Source organism: Drosophila miranda, chromosome 3, assembly GCF_003369915.1.
Source record: "Drosophila miranda strain MSH22 chromosome 3, D.miranda_PacBio2.1, whole genome shotgun sequence".
Classification (NCBI taxonomy): Eukaryota; Metazoa; Arthropoda; class Insecta; order Diptera; family Drosophilidae; genus Drosophila; species Drosophila miranda.
In genome coordinates, this window is record NC_046676.1 from 16,827,939 (window position 1) to 16,845,771 (window position 17,833).

Here is a 17,833-nt window from a genome sequence, read left to right on the forward strand (position 1 = left end):
CATGGCTAAATGTTCTATATAGATAGTATTATTCAACGGAACAAAGAATTGGTCGTTTTTTGAATCGAATTTGAGTTCGCCGCAGTTCGCCGCAGTTCGCCGCAGTTCGCCGCAGTTTCGCTTTAGCAACAATGAGTCTCATTCCATACACAATGTTGCGGCAACATTTACTTGAAAACCGTATTTTAGTCAAAATAAATTACGTAAAGGTAATTAAAAGAAGCAATCTTGTAGAAAATGCATTTATCTATGGGATAAAGCTAAGTGGGCATCTATAGCTTGAAATATAGGCAATACCCGATTCGCCGCAGTTTCGGTATTGCAGCAATGAGTCTCATTCCATACACAAACATGTTGCTAATTCCATGCACACATACCCTGGGGGAAATGAATGTTATAGAATTGTGAATATGTTTGTCTTCCAAGGCTCAGTAGGTATCAGGATCTACATAAATTTAAACAAGATACTAATAATACACATGAATAAGTCAAAAACATATCAATTTGAGAAAAGGTCTTCATAAATTACGTTAAATCTGCATATGAAATTAACGAAATAGGGTGTACAAAGGCCTATACACGCATCATGTCTTTAAATACCAGCAACACTGCGACTGATTTTTTGTTGAACTATTTTGTTCAAACCTTGTTTTAGCCAAAATACAATAAAAGCAAGCATTAAAAACTAACCAATTGTGTAGAAAATTTATTCATTAATAGGCTGAAATCATGTGGGCACGGCTAAATGTGCTATATAGCTAGTAATATTGAACGGAATATCAAAAACGAGGAATATGTAAAATATAACTTGAATTCGTCAGTATATTAACGGTATATTTTTTAAGTGAGACGGAATTTTTCGGTCTATTTCTGAGGGTCGGACGGTATATTTTATCAATAAGTACTGCTGGTCACACTGACGTGTCATTGTAAAATTTTGCCCAAAAAACGATAAGCGTTCAAACCTTGTTTTAGCCAAAATACAATAAAAGCAAGCATTAAAAACTAACCAATTGTGTAGAAAATTTATTCATTAATAGGCTGAAATCATGTGGGCACGGCTAAATGTGCTATATAGCTAGTAATATTGAACGGAATATCAAAAACGAGGAATATGTAAAATATAACTTGAATTCGTCAGTATATTAACGGTATATTTTTTAAGTGAGACGGAATTTTTCGGTCTATTTCTGAGGGTCGGACGGTATATTTTATCAATAAGTACTGCTGGTCACACTGACGTGTCATTGTAAAATTTTGCCCAAAAAACGATAAACGTTTAAACCTTGTTTTAGTCAAAATACAATAAAAGCAAGGACTAAAAACTAATCAATTGTGTAGAAAATTTATTCATTAATAGGCTGAAATCATGTGGGCATGGCTAAATGTGCTATATAGATAGTAATATTGAACGGAATATCAAAAACGAGGAATATGTAAAACATAGCTTGAATTTGTCAGTATATTAACGGTATATTTTTCAAATGAGACCGCATATTACGGTATATTTCTGAGGGTCGGACGGTATATTTTATCAATAAGTACTGCTGGTCACACTGACGTGTCATTGTAAAAATTTGCCCAAAAGACAAACGACGCGAAAAAAAAATGAAAAAGCAATATAGAAAAACAAAATTAAAGATAAATTAAACGCAACTACGTCGGATTACAGGTGCGGTAGCCAGTTGAGCAATAGTCGAAGCGAACACAAGAAACGGCGCAGTGCTAAACAAGTCTAGCTTCGGGAAAAAAGAGCCATAAAAATCGATTCTTCAAAGAAGTCACAGCACAGTCATACGCTGCGGGCAAGAATTTTCGCGCGGGCGGTGTACCCTGGAATGGTACCTGGCGTTACTTTTGCCTACAGCTCGCCAATTTAAAAGGGGCCTCGAAAAACTTTAGATCTATCTCTGTGCGAGCGAGGGGAGAGATTGGTGTGGAGGCCATCCCAACCTGTGCACTGTGTACTATGCACCTGTAATTGTGTGAGTGAGAGAGTGTGTGTTCATGTGCGAAAAGATAATTCTATTTGAGGGTACATTCATTTGTTTGCGAAACAAACGAACCTACAAATCGGACAGGACATTCGAATCATAATCTTAATTAACTAATTTTGGGCAAACATTTGAGTGTGCGTCGCGGCGCGCATATAAAGAATGTCAGCACACAACAGTGAAACGCATGTGTGTTGTGTGAATGTGTCTGTGCGCAGTAATAACAAAGCAGTGAATGACGAAAGTCAAGAATGAAAGGGAAATATGCCTCCCCCCCAGGCACAGGCAAAGGCAAACACACACACAGTCCACCCCCCGCATGACGTATGTATGTATTGTTGGATGTGGGTCTGTCTGCGCGGCGCTAATTGAATAGCTCACACAATTTTGGCGCACTCCCCCCCTCGCTAGTCCGTTTAGAGCCTTACAACTTCCACCTGCCTTATAGATTGCGTGCGCACGACTCCCCCGAGGACAACAAAACCAGCCAAAAATATCCATAATAAAGGAGACCCAACTCTGCCGTCCGTATAGTCCCCTCTGGCGTCGAACGGGGCCAAGTGAGTGGTGCATGAATCACTCCCTCGCCCGCATCAACATCCACATCCATCACCAGCTTCGAAGTCTTCACGATGTCAAGTGATAAGATCAAAGTTGCAGTAAGGGTGCGACCCTTCAATCGCCGCGGTAAGTACATTTTCCCTTGGCCATAATCCTCCATCTGTGATTAGCTCTGCGGGAGCTGCTGTACCAGTAAAGCCGTAGCAGTATCCCCACAACTCAGCGCCCTTGCAATGAACAATGCCCCATGTACTGGGACTGCAGTGCCACACAGTCAATGCTCCTCTCTTCTTTAAATCAATAATGCAAACAGGCACCAGCCAGCAGCCAGCAGCAAGGGTCGGTTTTTTTAGGCTAACAAAATTTACATGGCTCTTTGGCGTTTCCTTTGAATTTCGGTTTCGTTTTCGTTTTTCCTCCACTGCTGCGACAGCAAATTTTTTATTTTATACCAGAGAGGCGCAGCGGACTACCTACGGCCCCGAGCCCTGGGCCCTGGCCTGTCAGCAGCCTGTGTGACTTACAGCGATTTTCGTTTCGTTTCCAGCTAATTTTGTGTGTCTCCCATTGCAGCGGTGAAGTGTTGCAAGTGCAAAAACAAGCAACGGCAACAGCAACACCAACAACAGTGTCAGTCAGCATTTCCAATGTCAACGCCGATCATTCATTTGGCTTATCCATGACTCACACGGGGCGAAAGCGGAAATGAAGGAAGAAACTGTTGGGGACGGGCAGGCACAGGCACAGGCACAGCCACAGGCATGGCATAGGCAGAAGCTGAAGCAGACACAGTGTGGGGCAAGGTTCACTTGGATTCTCGCATGAATAGGGACTTATTGATTGGATGCCAAAAGTGCTTGAATGGTGGCAGAGTTTCCCCGCCCGTTGATAATGTTTTTATTAATTTCATGGTTAGTTTTCCTGCTCTCCGTTTCCCTGTCATGTCGCTCGCTTGTTATTCGGGCTGATTAGGTGTCGTTGTGTGACTGTATGCGGGAATCGTAGTCACCAGAATGTCTGCGATAAGCAGTGCAGAAATGTTATCTCAGCTGATAAACGTGTGACTGGTGGATGTTCCACATGAAGTGTGTGCGCCCGTAATACAGCCATTAGTCAATCTTTGGCATCGTATTTGGGCCATGTCCGAAGCTGGTGACCCCTCCTGCAGGGGCCAGCAAAGCGTAAAACGAAAGCAAACGCAAACGCAAACGCAAACGCAGAGACACCAGCACACACACACAATCAAAGCCAATGGCAAAGACCGATTCAAACGAGTCAAAATGAAGTCACAGCTTTGACCAGCGCAGAGTGGAGCAGAGTTACTACCAAAAAGCTTAACCTGTTTTGAACCGTGCCAATGTCTGTGAATGCGAGTGTGCATGTGTGTGGCTGTGTGTGTGGATGTTTGGATGTTAATTTCAACATTGGATGGACAATAGCCAAACAACGGTCAACGGCAAGAGAAAACTTTATCATCATCGAGACAACTTTAAGGTTATAAACAGAGAGACGGACAGACAGACAGGCAGGCTGTTACCAAAACTCAACTGACCAGAACTACGTGTAGTCGTACAAATGAGAGACCATCAAATAATTTATGACACGCCTCCGTTACGTTCGTTACGGGGCAGACGGTAAAAGGCAAACGGCAATTGCTGAGATATTCTATATGCTACATATATGTATATGTATATATAGTATTATTTAATGTACTACTCGCAGAGTCGAGTCCTTTGTGGCTCTCATTTCCATGTCTTGTCACGTTCTGGGCTCAGTGTCGTTTTGTAATGTAAACCGGAACGGAAGTACCAAAGGCCAGGCCACGCCAGGACGTGTGTATGTAGATACAAATGTATGCAGCACATGTGAGTGTGTGGGCTAGAAATGTGTCTGCCTGTCTGGGCACAGGGCTTTGACGGTACGGCTATGTTTTGCTTTGTTTGTTTTGGCATTTGCTCTCTGCCATTTCGAATCGTTCTCGACTGGAAGAAGCATGCGAAGGACATGATGAGGAATCACAGCTGAAATATTTCAACAATTTATTAGCCGGAATGTACATACTTTTTTTTTGTCCGGGGAATGTCCAGTAAAAAGTCATTTCTTGTTGGGTTTCTGTTTCTTCTGCCTGGATTCTGTTCTATCCCCCATATTTTAGACTGGATTACTTCATAGGAAAGAGCTGTCAAGGGCATCCGTAGTTCGTCTTAGGGAGTATCTAATCGAATCATGGTTTTATTGTTGCTGTTGTATTTATATCGCCAAATGGTTGGGCAACTGTTTTTCTGCCTTTTTATTCGAGCTTTGTTTACAATCATTTGAAAGGTTCTGTTCTCCTCCATTGAGTTTTTGTTGTGTGTGGCATTGGACGTATTCCACACCACACTCACTTATCGCCTCCCTCTCTCCCTCTCGCTCTCTTTCGGGTGCCCCTTTTTGTGAATTCATTTTCGCACTTATGTACGAAACCCCCAACATGATATAAAATGTATTCGCAGAGAAATGTGTGCGCTATATACATATAAGTACCTATGTGGGGTGCAGCGAAAATATAAAATGAAATTGTTTTGCCATTTTGAACTTGTTATCACCCCACGGAGAGAAGAGAGAGAATAACGGGGGTATTATCTCAATTTTACACATAATTCACAACGAATATAGTGTATTTATAGTATAGTAGTATGTATTCCGCAACGAGATTCATTGAAAGTGTTTGACTCTACTTGCAGAAATCGAATTGGGTACAAAATGTATCGTGGAAATGGAAAAACAACAGACGATATTGCAGAATCCACCACCATTGGAAAAAATCGAAAGGTAAAATATACCAATAAAATTTTATCAGGCATGCTATAATAATATAACGTAGTAAAATGATATCACAAATACAGTATATCTATGATTAATGATCTTTTGCTTCACAATCTAAAAACAGAAAACAACCAAAGACATTTGCATTCGATCATTGCTTCTACTCGTTGAACCCGGAGGATGACAACTTCGCGTCCCAGGAGACGGTGTTCGATTGCGTGGGACGTGACATACTGGACAATGCATTCCAGGGCTATAATGCGTGCATATTCGCTTATGGCCAGACAGGTAGGGCGGCCAGTGCCAGTGGTTGGCAAGAAGATGATTCATCAAATGGTTATTCTTGCAGGGTCCGGCAAGTCCTACACGATGATGGGCTCTCAGGAGAACAAGGGCATTATACCGCGCCTGTGTGATAAGCTCTTCTCGGCCATTGCCAACAAGTCAACGCCCGAGCTGATGTACAAAGTGGAGGTCTCCTACATGGAGATCTACAACGAGAAGGTCCACGATCTGCTCGACCCGAAGCCAAACAAGCAGTCGCTCAAAGTGCGCGAACACAACGTGATGGGTCCCTATGTCGATGGTTTGTCGCAGCTGGCCGTGGCATCCTACCAGGACATCGACAACCTCATGACCGAGGGCAACAAATCCCGGACGGTGGCGGCCACCAACATGAATGCCGAGTCGTCGCGCTCCCATGCCGTCTTCTCGGTGGTGCTCACCCAGATACTCACGGATCAGGCAACGGGCGTCAGCGGGGAGAAGGTTTCGCGCATGTCTCTCGTAGACTTGGCTGGCTCCGAGCGTGCCGTGAAGACGGGCGCTGTCGGCGATCGTCTCAAGGAGGGCTCCAACATAAACAAGTGGGTGAAAAATTGCCAAGAATCTTGGTTTATACCTCAATTTGTATCATCTTTATACCTCTTGCAGATCTCTGACCACGCTGGGCCTGGTCATCTCCAAGCTGGCCGATCAGACCAATGGCAAGCGGAATGGTAACGACAAATTTGTGCCCTATCGGGACTCTGTTCTCACCTGGCTGCTGAAGGACAATCTGGGCGGCAACTCCAGGACCGTAATGGTGGCCACAATCTCACCGTCGGCGGACAACTACGAGGAGACGCTGTCCACGCTGCGCTATGCGGATCGGGCCAAGCGCATCGTCAACCACGCCGTGGTCAACGAAGATCCCAATGCCCGGATCATTCGGGAGCTGCGACACGAGGTGGAGACGCTGAGGAGCATGCTGAAGCACGCCACGGGATCGCCGGTGGGCGATGTGCAGGATAAACTGGCCGAGAGCGAGAATCTAATGAAGCAGATCTCGCAGACGTGGGAGGAGAAGCTGGTCAAGACGGAGCGCATCCAGAACGAGCGACAGCAGGCCCTGGAGAAAATGGGCATCAGTGTGCAGGCCAGCGGCATCAAGGTGGAGAAGAACAAGTACTATTTGGTCAATTTGAATGCGGATCCGTCCCTCAACGAGCTGCTGGTCTACTACCTAAAGGTAAATGGTACTCAAATGCTTTGCAGAACCGATCTAAACGATGCTTTCTTTGTGCTCAGGAACGGACGCTGATTGGCGGTCGCAGCATTAGCGGACAACAGCCCGATATACAGCTCTCTGGGCTGGGCATTCAACCGGAGCATTGTGTGATCACCATTGAGGACAGCGGGCTGTATATGGAGCCGGTCCAGGGAGCGCGTTGCTTCGTCAACGGATCGGCGGCCGTGGAGAAGACTCCGCTCCAGAACGGCGATCGCATCCTGTGGGGCAATCATCATTTCTTCCGCGTCAACTCTCCAAAGAGCAACAACACGAGCATGAGCGCCTCGGAGCCACAGACGCCGGCCCAGCTGATCGACTACAACTTTGCGCGCGACGAGATTATGCAGAACGAGCTGAGCAATGACCCCATTCAGACGGCCATTGCTCGCCTGGAGCGCCAGCACGAGGAAGATAAGCAGGTGGCGCTGGAGAAGCAGCGGCAGGAGTACGAGCGCCAGTTCCAGCAACTGCGCAACATTCTCTCGCCCAGCACACCCTATGCCCCATATGCCCCCTACGATCCGCTGCGCATGGGCAAGATAACCCCGAATACTCCTACCTCCCAGATGCGGGTCGAGAAGTGGGCACAGGTAAGCCAGGCGCCTAGGCTGATGTATGACTTGGATAATCCTTGAATCTTTTTCAGGAGCGCGATGAAATGTTCCGACGTTCGCTGGGGCAGCTGAAAACGGACATCATGCGAGCCAATTCCCTGGTGCAAGAGGCCAACTTCCTGGCCGAGGAAATGGAGAAGAAGACCAAATTCTCGGTCACCCTGCAAATACCGCCGGCCAATCTGAGTCCCAACAGACGACGGGGGGCCTTTGTTAGCGAGCCCGCGATTCTGGTGAAGCGCACAAATTCCGGCAGCCAGATATGGACGATGGAGAAGCTGGAGAACAAACTGATCGACATGCGAGAGATGTACCAGGAGCACAAGGAGCGCGTGCTCAACGGATTGGTATGTTGAATTCGCTCTACTCTCCATCCATCTCTCGCTCTGTGTGCTCTGTACTAACCATTTACCATTTATAATTGTATCGATTCACACACGCATTCAATTAACCCCTGAATACAGCCCCTTGTAGAGCAATTCTCAGACGATGAATACGATGACAAGGTAATTAAGACACGACACCCCCACACCCCTAGATCACCCCTAAACAAGAACACCACACACACACACACACCGTTCTAAAAACTATTTGGCAGTGAAATTGTGTGATTGCGACACGAAATCGAATTATTATTTGCTCTGCTTTTTGTAGGACGATGACAATGCCAAGCCGCAGGACCCGTTCTACGAGTCGCAGGAGAACCACAATCTCATTGGCGTGGCCAACATATTTCTGGAGGTGCTCTTCCACGACGTCAAGCTGGACTACCACACGCCCATCATCAGCCAGCAGGGAGAGGTGGCAGGACGCCTGCAGGTGGAGGTGGAGCGCATAGCCGGCCAGATGCCGCAGGACCGCATGTGCGAGTCGGTCTCGGAGTCCTCGGAGAACTCGCGCGACGAGTACGATGACCCTGTCGATCCCTCCTCCAACCAGATCACGTGTCGCGTCACCATCAAGTGCGCCACAGGCCTGCCCCTGTCCCTCTCCAACTTTGTGTTCTGCCAGTACACGTTCTGGGGCCACCAGGAGATGGTGGTGCCCGTGATCAATGCCGAGTCCACGGCCCACGATCAGAATATGGTATTCAAGTTCGAGCACACAAAGGACTTTACGGTCACCATCAACGAGGAGTTCCTCGAGCACTGCATCGAGGGAGCCCTGTCGATTGAGGTCTGGGGCCATCGCAGTGCCGGATTCTCCAGGACCAAGGGCTGGGAGGTGGAGCAGCAGCAGGCCAAGGCCCGTTCCCTGGTCGACCGCTGGGCGGAGCTGTCGCGCAAAATCGAGCTCTGGGTGGAGATTCACGAGCTGAACGACAGCGGCGAGTACTCGCCCGTGGAAGTGACCAATCGCAACGAGGTTCTGACCGGTGGCATCTACCAGCTGCGCCAGGGTCAGCAGCGACGGGTCAATGTGCGCGTGAAGCCTGTCCAAAACTCGGGAACGCTGCCCATTATCTGCCAGTCGATTGTGAACGTGGCTATTGGCAGTGTGACGGTCCGTTCGCGGCTGCAGCGGCCACTCGACTCCTACCAGGAGGAAGATCTCACCGTCTTGCGTGAGAAGTGGAGCGAGGCGCTGGGACGTCGTCGCCAGTACCTGGACCAGCAGATCCAGATGCTGATCAAGAAGGAGGAGAAGAACGAGCAGGAGCGGGAGCGGGAGCTGAGCCTGGTGCATCAGTGGGTCTCCCTGACGGAGGAACGCAACGCAGTGCTGGTGCCGGCGCCCGGTTCGGGCATACCGGGAGCCCCTGCTTCCTGGGAGCCGCCATCTGGCATGGAGCCGCATGTGCCCGTGCTCTTCTTAAACCTCAACGGCGACGACCTGTCCGCCCAGAACACCAACGACGAGCTCTCCATTGCGGGCATCAATTCCATTCTCTCCAAGGAGCACGGCCACAAATTCTACACGCTGCAGATCCTGCAGCATCTGGACAAGGACGTGTGCTGTGTGGCCAGCTGGGACTCGTCCATGCACGACAGCCAGGCCCTCAACCGCGTCACTGAGGCCAACGAACGTGTCTATCTCATTCTGCGCACCACAGTGCGTCTCTCGCATCCTGCCCCCATGGATCTGGTGCTGCGGAAGCGCCTCAGCATCAACATCAAGAAAGGACAGACGCTAACGGATCGCCTCAAGAAGTTCCGACTTGTGCGGGGCGAGAACGCCATTTGGCAGAGTGGCGTTACCTACGAGGTGGTCTCCAACATTCCGAAGGCCTCCGAAGAGCTCGAGGATCGCGAGTCGCTCGCCCAGCTAGCGGCCAGCGGGGACGATTGCTCGGCCAGCGATGGCGAGACCTACATAGGTGAGACCAATCAATTATACCTAGTCAGCATAACCAGCCCTCTATCCTCCAATTTTGCAGAGAAATACACGCGGGGCGTTTCGGCAGTGGAGAGCATTTTGACCCTGGATCGGCTGCGGCAGAATGTGGCCGTCAAGGAGCTGGAGACGGCCCATGGCCAGCCGCTGTCCATGCGCAAGACCGTCAGTGTGCCGAACTTCTCGCAGGTAAGGCCATGTCCGCATCCCGCCCATCATTCTATTCAGCTTCTGCTGCTGCTGCGCTGTTTCATCATGTCGTCGCTGCCGTTGCTGCCGCCTTACGCTTCCACTTCCACTTACACTCACTCACTCACTCACTCACTTGCCACACTCGCCACGTGCTAAATTAACCAAAAACATTTGACTAAAACGCAAATTCTTTCTCTTTTCACATTCTTCTATGCGCTTTCACCAAAACTAACCCAAAAAACCAAAAATAATTATGATTAACCACCAAAAACAAAAACCAAATACCAAATACCAAATTCAAATTCGGCGCGCACTTTTTTCTGATATCTGTGTGTATGTGCGTGCGTGTGTATTGGTACTATCTCTGCCTTTGTCTGTGATGTGTATGTGTGCTATGCCCAAACGCTTTCCACTGCGCACATAGGCGGTTAAAGACACCACCAATACCGGGAGTGTAAGTAACTTGAATCCACTTTTTCCACTTCACCTCTTCCTCTATCCTGTGTGCCATCATCCTGAGCACCCACTACCGTAAATGTGCTTTTTGTAGACGTTGTCTTTTTCTGTTCTTCTGTTACGTTACTCTTTCACCTCTTGAATCTTTCAACTGGGTTCCAAAACTCTCTCTCTCTCTCTCTCTCTCTCTGCGCTCTTCAGTTTGCCATTTTTGTAGTTTGTCGTCATTTTTGATTTTGATTTTCATTTTTATTTTCATTTTCATTTTGGTTTCTTTTTGGTTTTTAATAAATTTGTTTCATCATACTGAATAACATTTGTTGTAAAAAAAAACAAAACAAAAAAAAAAACGTTCGCATATGAAATTTATGATGCAAGAAACTCATGAATAAACTCACGCAGATCATGCGCTTCGATGCGTCGATGGAGTCGCTGTTGAATGTGGGACGATCCGAGTCCTTTGCCGATCTCAACAACAGTGCCCTGGGCAATAAGTTTACGCCAGGTGAGCCCAAGCATAGCATTCAAGCACTCTTTAGATCATTGGAAACTAACCCAATTCTCTCGATTGCAGTTCACAGCGGAGGGGGAGGATCCGGCAACGGAGTCATACGCAACCGGCACAGCTTCGGCGGCAAGGGCAGCAGCGAGGATTCGCCTGGAAAAGCCTTCGGCATTGGTGGGTATTGGTTGCAAAAAATTGATTTGTCTGAATCCACCGATTACCACACCATAATGCCACCTTTTGAACAATCTTTCGAAAAACAATGTTTACGTACTTTAATCCATATAATCGAATTTTATATCCACTATATATCCACTTAATATGTACTGCATATTCAATAAGTAATAAGTAAAATGTGCATATGCTTATGCGAAACGCAGCGTGCGACCTAGTTGCAGGCGTGCTCTAGAGCAAGGGATTTATCTTTGTTTGAACTTCGATTGAACTACCTATCGACTACCTATATAATCCGTAATTTTGGAAACTCCTAGTTCTCCTTCTCCGTATATACAAACTGTTAACTGTTACGTTACTTGTAGTAGTACTTGACTTGAACTAGTATTTAGTAAAAATCAAATCATACTATCCCAATGGCAACAAGATAAATCCTTTACCGAATGATTCTGTGCTCCCCCGCACACGCATCGAACCGGTTTTTGTTATGCCTGCTTATGCTTTCCTGCCTCCTGCCTCCTGCCAAAGAGCAACTTCTTAATTCTGCGAATTCTCGCATTGCATTGCTTTGTCACAACTTCTGAATCGTAATTTGTTTGGCTTTTTGCTTCGATGCAACACCTGCAGCAGCAATAGCAACATCAATAGCAACAGATCAACAGCAATAGCATCAACTCGATCTGAAGATTCGAGCAATTCTTATTATTGACGCACCCGAGTGTTCTTTCTGTTCTTTCCTGCCACATTTCATTGCTTATCATATAAATTGACATGCATACGACGAGTACACGAGCCCCAAAGCCATCCATCCAGAATCCAGTCCACATTGCTTCTCCTCTCTTCTCTTCTCGTATTTATCGTATGGTTTCTCACTTTGTCAAATTCTTTTCTGTGTCTCCAATCTATATCGTAATATAAATGAAATTCCACGGCCAACAGGCTCTATATCTCTGCTGTCAGGTAAAGGCCGTACTTATGCCCAAATCAAATCCAAAGTGTATTCTTGACTGATGTTCATTGTTAGATTGTTAGTTGAGTTGAGTTTAAGTTTCAGTTTCAGTTTGTCTGTCTTCACGCCCATCCACACAGACACAGACACCGCCACGGAAACACCTACCACCTCATACCCATACATGGACATAAGCCTATTATTTCAGTCCAAGAGGGGAGGTTGGGAGTCCCAGCCCATATTTAGTCCATGTTTAAATGTAGTTTTGTGTTAGTGTTCGCTTGCTGGTAACTCCTTCTTTCAATCATACCATACCCCCACAAGACTCTCTCTCTCTCTTTCCAATTCAAGTATTCGTGCCATTGTCGTCACCACCATGTACATGCATCAATCACTTGGTCATTCCATTCCAGCCAACCCACGCAATCTGGCGCTCACAGCACACTGCCACTCAGCAGCCACGCACACCGCACGAGATTTGAGCACGAACCGCGTATCTGTAGCATTTTGCACTCTTACCCTAGATCCTAGAGCAATCATTATCTTTGTTAGTGTTCCTCGAGGTGCGAGCTAGTCGCAGCTCGGGCTAGAGTGATCAGTCATCGAAGTCTGTATATTGCATTGTAACTAAACATTAAACATACCCATTATCTTCCCCGCCCCAATGTGGAATGCAGCGCGTCCAACGTTTTTGAATCTCAATTTGAACTTGAACACATTGAGAATTGCGCCAACGAAACGTATGTGGTTTGTCTAGCTCTAAGTCTAGCACTGTTCTCGCTGAGAATCGTAGAGTTTGCTAATCTGTCTTGAATGTCTTGTGTCCACAGCATCGCCGGCCACCAGCAAGCTGCTGGGCATGCGCATGACCACGCTGCATGAGGAGCCCCTGGGTGGACATCGATCGCTCGACGAGGAGCCCGAGGACAGCTACAGCGACTCGGAATATGCCGCAGAGTATGAGCAGGAGCGCCAGCAGAACAGGAGCCTGGCCACGCGGTCACGCCTCACGGCGTCCAAGACCATGGACTCCTTCATGGATGTCAGCAGCCACTCGAGCAACAACTACTTGAGCTACACGTCGAGCGCCAATGCGAATATGAAGCACTTGACAGGCCTGGCCACGCTCAGCATGAGCTCGTCCACCAGCAGTGGCTATGGCTCCCAGGCCGTTTCCTGTAATAATCTGAGCAACGAGGACATAACTTCCATGCGTTCCATGAGCATTGACGAGACTCCAGGTAAATCCAGATGGCAAACAAATCTGAATAACAACAATCGTCTCATCTTTTCCTACTATCCTACAGATTTGGATCGCGTCAATTCCAATTCGCCACCAAACCGTCAGGCTCGAGTCAACCCCTTCCTCAAGGACATGCCTAAAGCCAAAACACAAGAGACAGTCGAGCCCCAAGCTAAGACGCTGCGGGAGGCGTTCACACACCCCCTGGAGCAGCCAGAGTCGAAGGAAGCCGGCCAAAGTGATGATGAGTGCGAGCAGGTGCCCAAAAATAAAATAAACAACAACAACAACGATAGCATTGTCAAGAAGGAGCCACAGCATGCGCCCGATGAAGAACTTCAGGAGGTAGTGGAAGATGAGTCAGAGCAGAGACAGGAACTTTCCACAGACAATCAGAACGGCAATCAATCGCTGGACGAGGCCACACACAACATTTCAGAGCAGAACCTTGAGGGCGATGGCATCGTCAGAGAAGAACTGCCGGCTGGCAAAGTGATGCGGCGCAAAAAGTCCAATACGCAGCCACCGCACAACATTGGCAATAGCAACAATAATAATAACAACAGCAACAGCACGAGCCAAACGGCACGCATCCACCAGCGTGCCTCGGTGGCCAAAATGGAAGGCCTGGCAGCGCACATGGACCCCAGCATTATGTCCAGCAGCACAGAAGTCGAGGGTAAGCATTCGAATTCAATCGCTAACTCGACTATTCACGTGGCACGTACTTTTGTAGACGATGGCAAGGATGTGGTGCATCTGACGCTGCCCGATTGGATTGTGGTGGGTGAATCGGTGCTGATCCGCCCGTCCAACGCCAGCGGCGTCATACGGTATGTGGGCACGACACACTTTCAGGCTGGAGCCTGGGTTGGCGTGGAACTGGACACGCCTACAGGCAAAAACGATGGCACCATGGAGGGCATACAGTATTTCCAGTGCAGGCCAAAGTACGGCAAGTTTGTGCGACCTGACAAGCTGCAGCTGGACAAGCGCGGCAAGGCGATGAGAGCCTACAAAGCCGCCGAGAAGAGCAACAGCATCAGCAAAGGTGAGTCGTGGATAACATTGGAGTGAGGCAGTTTTTAATTTATGGTTTTTGGTTCGCCTTCGCCCCGTTTAGAAATGAGCAGCTCGATGACACGCTCCAAGAGCCGCGGCGACTCGCTAAATGTGTCGGCGCGCAAATGATCGTACCCAAAATGTTCGCATCAGCTGCAGCGTTGGACTAATTGCAGACAATCGACGCTGGTCACAGGCGCTCTCAGCCAGCCAACGACCTGCCACAGATTGCGTGCAACCAGCAGCGCTGCAGATGCGAACAGTCATGGCAAAAAGTGCTATGCCAATCGACGCTCGACGGCCTTCTAAGGCTGCCAACCAACAATGACAAACGATGACGGATAATGTCGATTACGAAGATGATGACAAGGTCGTCCAGCAACGAACAATGCGGAGCATAATCCACATGCCAACCATTTACTAGCTTACTTAACTATTCTCTCACCACGCCGCAAATGAAATGCCGTACACTTAACCCCCGCGCTTCTCTAAGTAGTTTAAGGCGGTGTCTACAGCAGAACAGAACTAAATACTAATCTAGCTAAACTAAACTAAGCCAGGCAGGGCGTTCGCGTTCGCGTTTGCATTCGCATTCGCGTTCGAGTAGTTGCAATACCACGAGCACTTGGGCACGAGCAAAATCTAAATGTGTAGCGTACTTCTCGAGGAATGTATGTGTAAATTGTGTAATATCTTCAGATTCCACTGTTTTGTTTTGCGTTCTGTGTTCGTGTAGTAAATTGAGCGCGTTTGATTATGATTATTATTGATTGATATACTATACATATTTTTGTAATGGTCCTTTGCCTTTAGTTTAGTTCAATTGTTTTTATGTCGATGTGAATTGGTTTATGATGAGCATATATTTTTAATTGTTATTGACTATATATATATGTATATCAAATTTATGAGATCATTTGTATATATTTATAACTTTAAGATCATGCAATATTTTCTTGTATACACGTATGTATATTCTACTTTCTTTCCTATTTCCCGAGCTCACATTCTGTTAAGCGCATTTATATACAGAACAGACTACCGGATTACAATGTTAGTAATAATTAAAGCGACATATTCTATAAATCTGCGTCGCTGCTATCGCGAGGCATCGTAAGATGGATCCCATCTTTGATCTTAGTCGCCGATTAAGAAGCTTCGCACTGACGTAGTAAATACATGTGTAAATTGTATTATTTTGATGTGATGTATTTATAATTTCCTCTTTATATACATATACATATACATATATATGAATAAAATTGATTTTATCATATATGTACCTAATTATTTTATGATTTTTCTTACGTTCTTACGTTCTTACGTTCTTACCTTATCCCGGTATGTGCAATATCCTAGGTGTTAGGAACTTTTCGTTGTACATATGTACGTACATATTTATCAATGTTGAAGGTTGTGCGACTATGTTTGTGAAGCGTTATTAAGTAACATTAACTGAACACCGAACACTGCGAACGAAGCTTGTGTTTGTCCAAGAAAGCAAGATGAAGTGAAGCAATAATTGCATTGAATATTCAATTTTATGTTAAGATAATCTATGTATGTAATACTTGTTCGTACAGACGAAGGATCAGTGAGTCGGAGGTGGGCCGGAGGTGGGCCGGTCTCTCATTGGCAGAGCATGGAAGAGTAGAAATTAAACCGGAAACGGCTAACCGCAGTAAACCGTAAACGTATCCATCCATCCATCCAACCAACCAACATCCAAGACACTCCAAACTGAGTCTGAGATAAATTGCAATTTAAAACACAATAACAAGCGATTTACACTTAGAAACCAAAGCGAAAGCAAAACCAAAACCGAAACCAAAACCAAACTGATACTAAAATCCAACAGGAATGCAGAGATGCTTGAGATCAAACGTTGAAACATCCAACTGGAAGAACTACAGCCATTCATCCAGTAGTAAAAACATATACATAAGTATATACACATATACATATACTATATAAATGCATGCATATACATTAGGTATATATTTTCGAAACTGTGTTTTCTACTTGCGTATAGATGAGAGAATCAACTACACTACCAAAAAAATATACTTGAAAATACGTCCAAAATTAAAAATTCAAGAGAAGAGCAAGATACAACTCCAATATATGTATACTTACAATTACATGGATATTCATGAATACAAATATATACATACTATGATAAATATTTACCAATGATAATCCTAACGTACGGACTAAACTAAATCTTTGGCCAGCCAAAGTTGAGAGGCTCCTTGAGAAAGGGGTCTCGTCTCGTCTCGTCTCGTTTCGTCTAGTTTCGTCCGCTCCCAGACTACAGCCACTGAAGGGGCGAATGGGTGTATGTGTGTGCGATTCGTAGACGCCGCAGTTTTATTCTGTTGAGCACTCTCCATATGGTTTAATTGTTGCACCCAGCCACGTGCCACATGAGTGTATGTACAATATGTACATAGTGGGGCATTAATACTGACAAAATCAATGAAAATTAATGCATTTAATAAGCGTAATTAACATTCAACTAGAGCTTGATTGAGTTATGAAATCCTTAAATCCTTAAGCGGATAGTAAATCGAAATCAGTAAATTAGCAGCACGCACACTCGGCTTTAGGTGTAAAATACATATATCGAGATAGTTCAATAGTATAGAGTGCCATGCGCTTGCTTGATTATAATTATCATATAGAAAAGTAACACGTAGCCTTAGGGTAGCCGGAACGGACCGGAGTGGAGTCCCAGAGATCGATTGGCAATACTGACAAATTGAATCGTACCTTGATGTTATTAAAGAACTAATCATATTTTTGTGCAATCCAGTGCTGCTCTCTCGCAATCGGCCCCCCAATAGTTGAGCCAAATTGATTTGCAGTTGCATAGCAGAACAGAATGTTAGACACACACATATTATATGGGAAATAGCATATACTAGGATGGGGAACGGAGTCATACGATATACATAGCCTTCGAAACAAGTTACAGATAGATACTCGTAAGTTTGCGCACTCTTAGAGCTTTTAGCACGGTCAACGAAAAAACGTTATTATGAATCAATTGTAGCTCGATACCAGCAGCACGCGAATCCATCAACCGTTAAATAAATTAACCAAGAGTTGAACAAAAACGTTAATTACCAAAAAAAAGAGTACATGCATATGCTAACAATTGCTTTAATCATACTAAAAAGGTAGACAGAACAGGGCTAAAACCCACTTTTTGATGATGATGATGATGCATTTGTTTCTTTTGTTTTGTGTGTCAGGATGGATAATTATAACCGACATGAAGTTCATACACTCCACATGTAGTTTTAACAGTGCGGGTACTTCAAAAAGTACACAAAACAAAACAAGATAGTACACAATAATGCGATCAAATTTCTGTAATTACAATT

The 17,833-nt window shown here is 45.9% G+C and overlaps 1 protein-coding gene across 8 annotated transcripts; it reads left to right on the forward strand.

The window, feature by feature from the left end:
* Window positions 1-1,554: 1,554 nt before the first annotated feature.
* On the forward strand, window positions 1,555-14,999 carry LOC108159355 (kinesin-like protein KIF13A). 8 transcript variants are annotated; one of them, XM_033392405.1, is made up of 20 exons: window positions 1,555-1,672; window positions 2,443-2,681; window positions 5,282-5,369; window positions 5,488-5,651; window positions 5,713-6,229; window positions 6,297-6,873; window positions 6,933-7,505; window positions 7,562-7,876; window positions 7,994-8,035; window positions 8,184-9,846; window positions 9,907-10,052; window positions 10,480-10,509; window positions 10,914-11,016; window positions 11,086-11,190; window positions 12,130-12,150; window positions 12,817-12,879; window positions 12,970-13,380; window positions 13,447-14,061; window positions 14,119-14,433; window positions 14,506-14,999. In XM_033392405.1, exons 2-20 carry the CDS (start codon window positions 2,627-2,629, stop codon window positions 14,571-14,573), a joined length of 5,871 nt encoding a protein of 1,956 aa, XP_033248296.1. In that variant the 5' UTR covers window positions 1,555-1,672; window positions 2,443-2,626; the 3' UTR covers window positions 14,574-14,999. The 8 variants fall into 8 exon arrangements, with proteins under 8 accessions (XP_033248296.1, XP_017148060.1, XP_033248297.1 ...); XM_017292571.2 differs by lacking the exon at window positions 12,130-12,150; XM_033392406.1 differs by lacking the exon at window positions 10,480-10,509 and having other exon boundaries at window positions 10,890-11,016.
* The last annotated feature ends 2,834 nt before the right edge of the window (window positions 15,000-17,833 follow it).

Bases quoted from the DNA above. Each gene is read 5' to 3' on its own strand.
- LOC108159355 (XM_033392405.1), top strand. From the start codon at position 2,627: ATGTCAAGTGATAAGATCAAAGTTGCAGTAAGGGTGCGACCCTTCAAT. The intron at 6,230-6,296 runs GTGGGTGAAAAA...TACCTCTTGCAG, and splicing joins GAGGGCTCCAACATAAACAA to ATCTCTGACCACGCTGGGCC. The intron at 14,062-14,118 runs GTAAGCATTCGA...GTACTTTTGTAG, and splicing joins CAGCAGCACAGAAGTCGAGG to ACGATGGCAAGGATGTGGTG.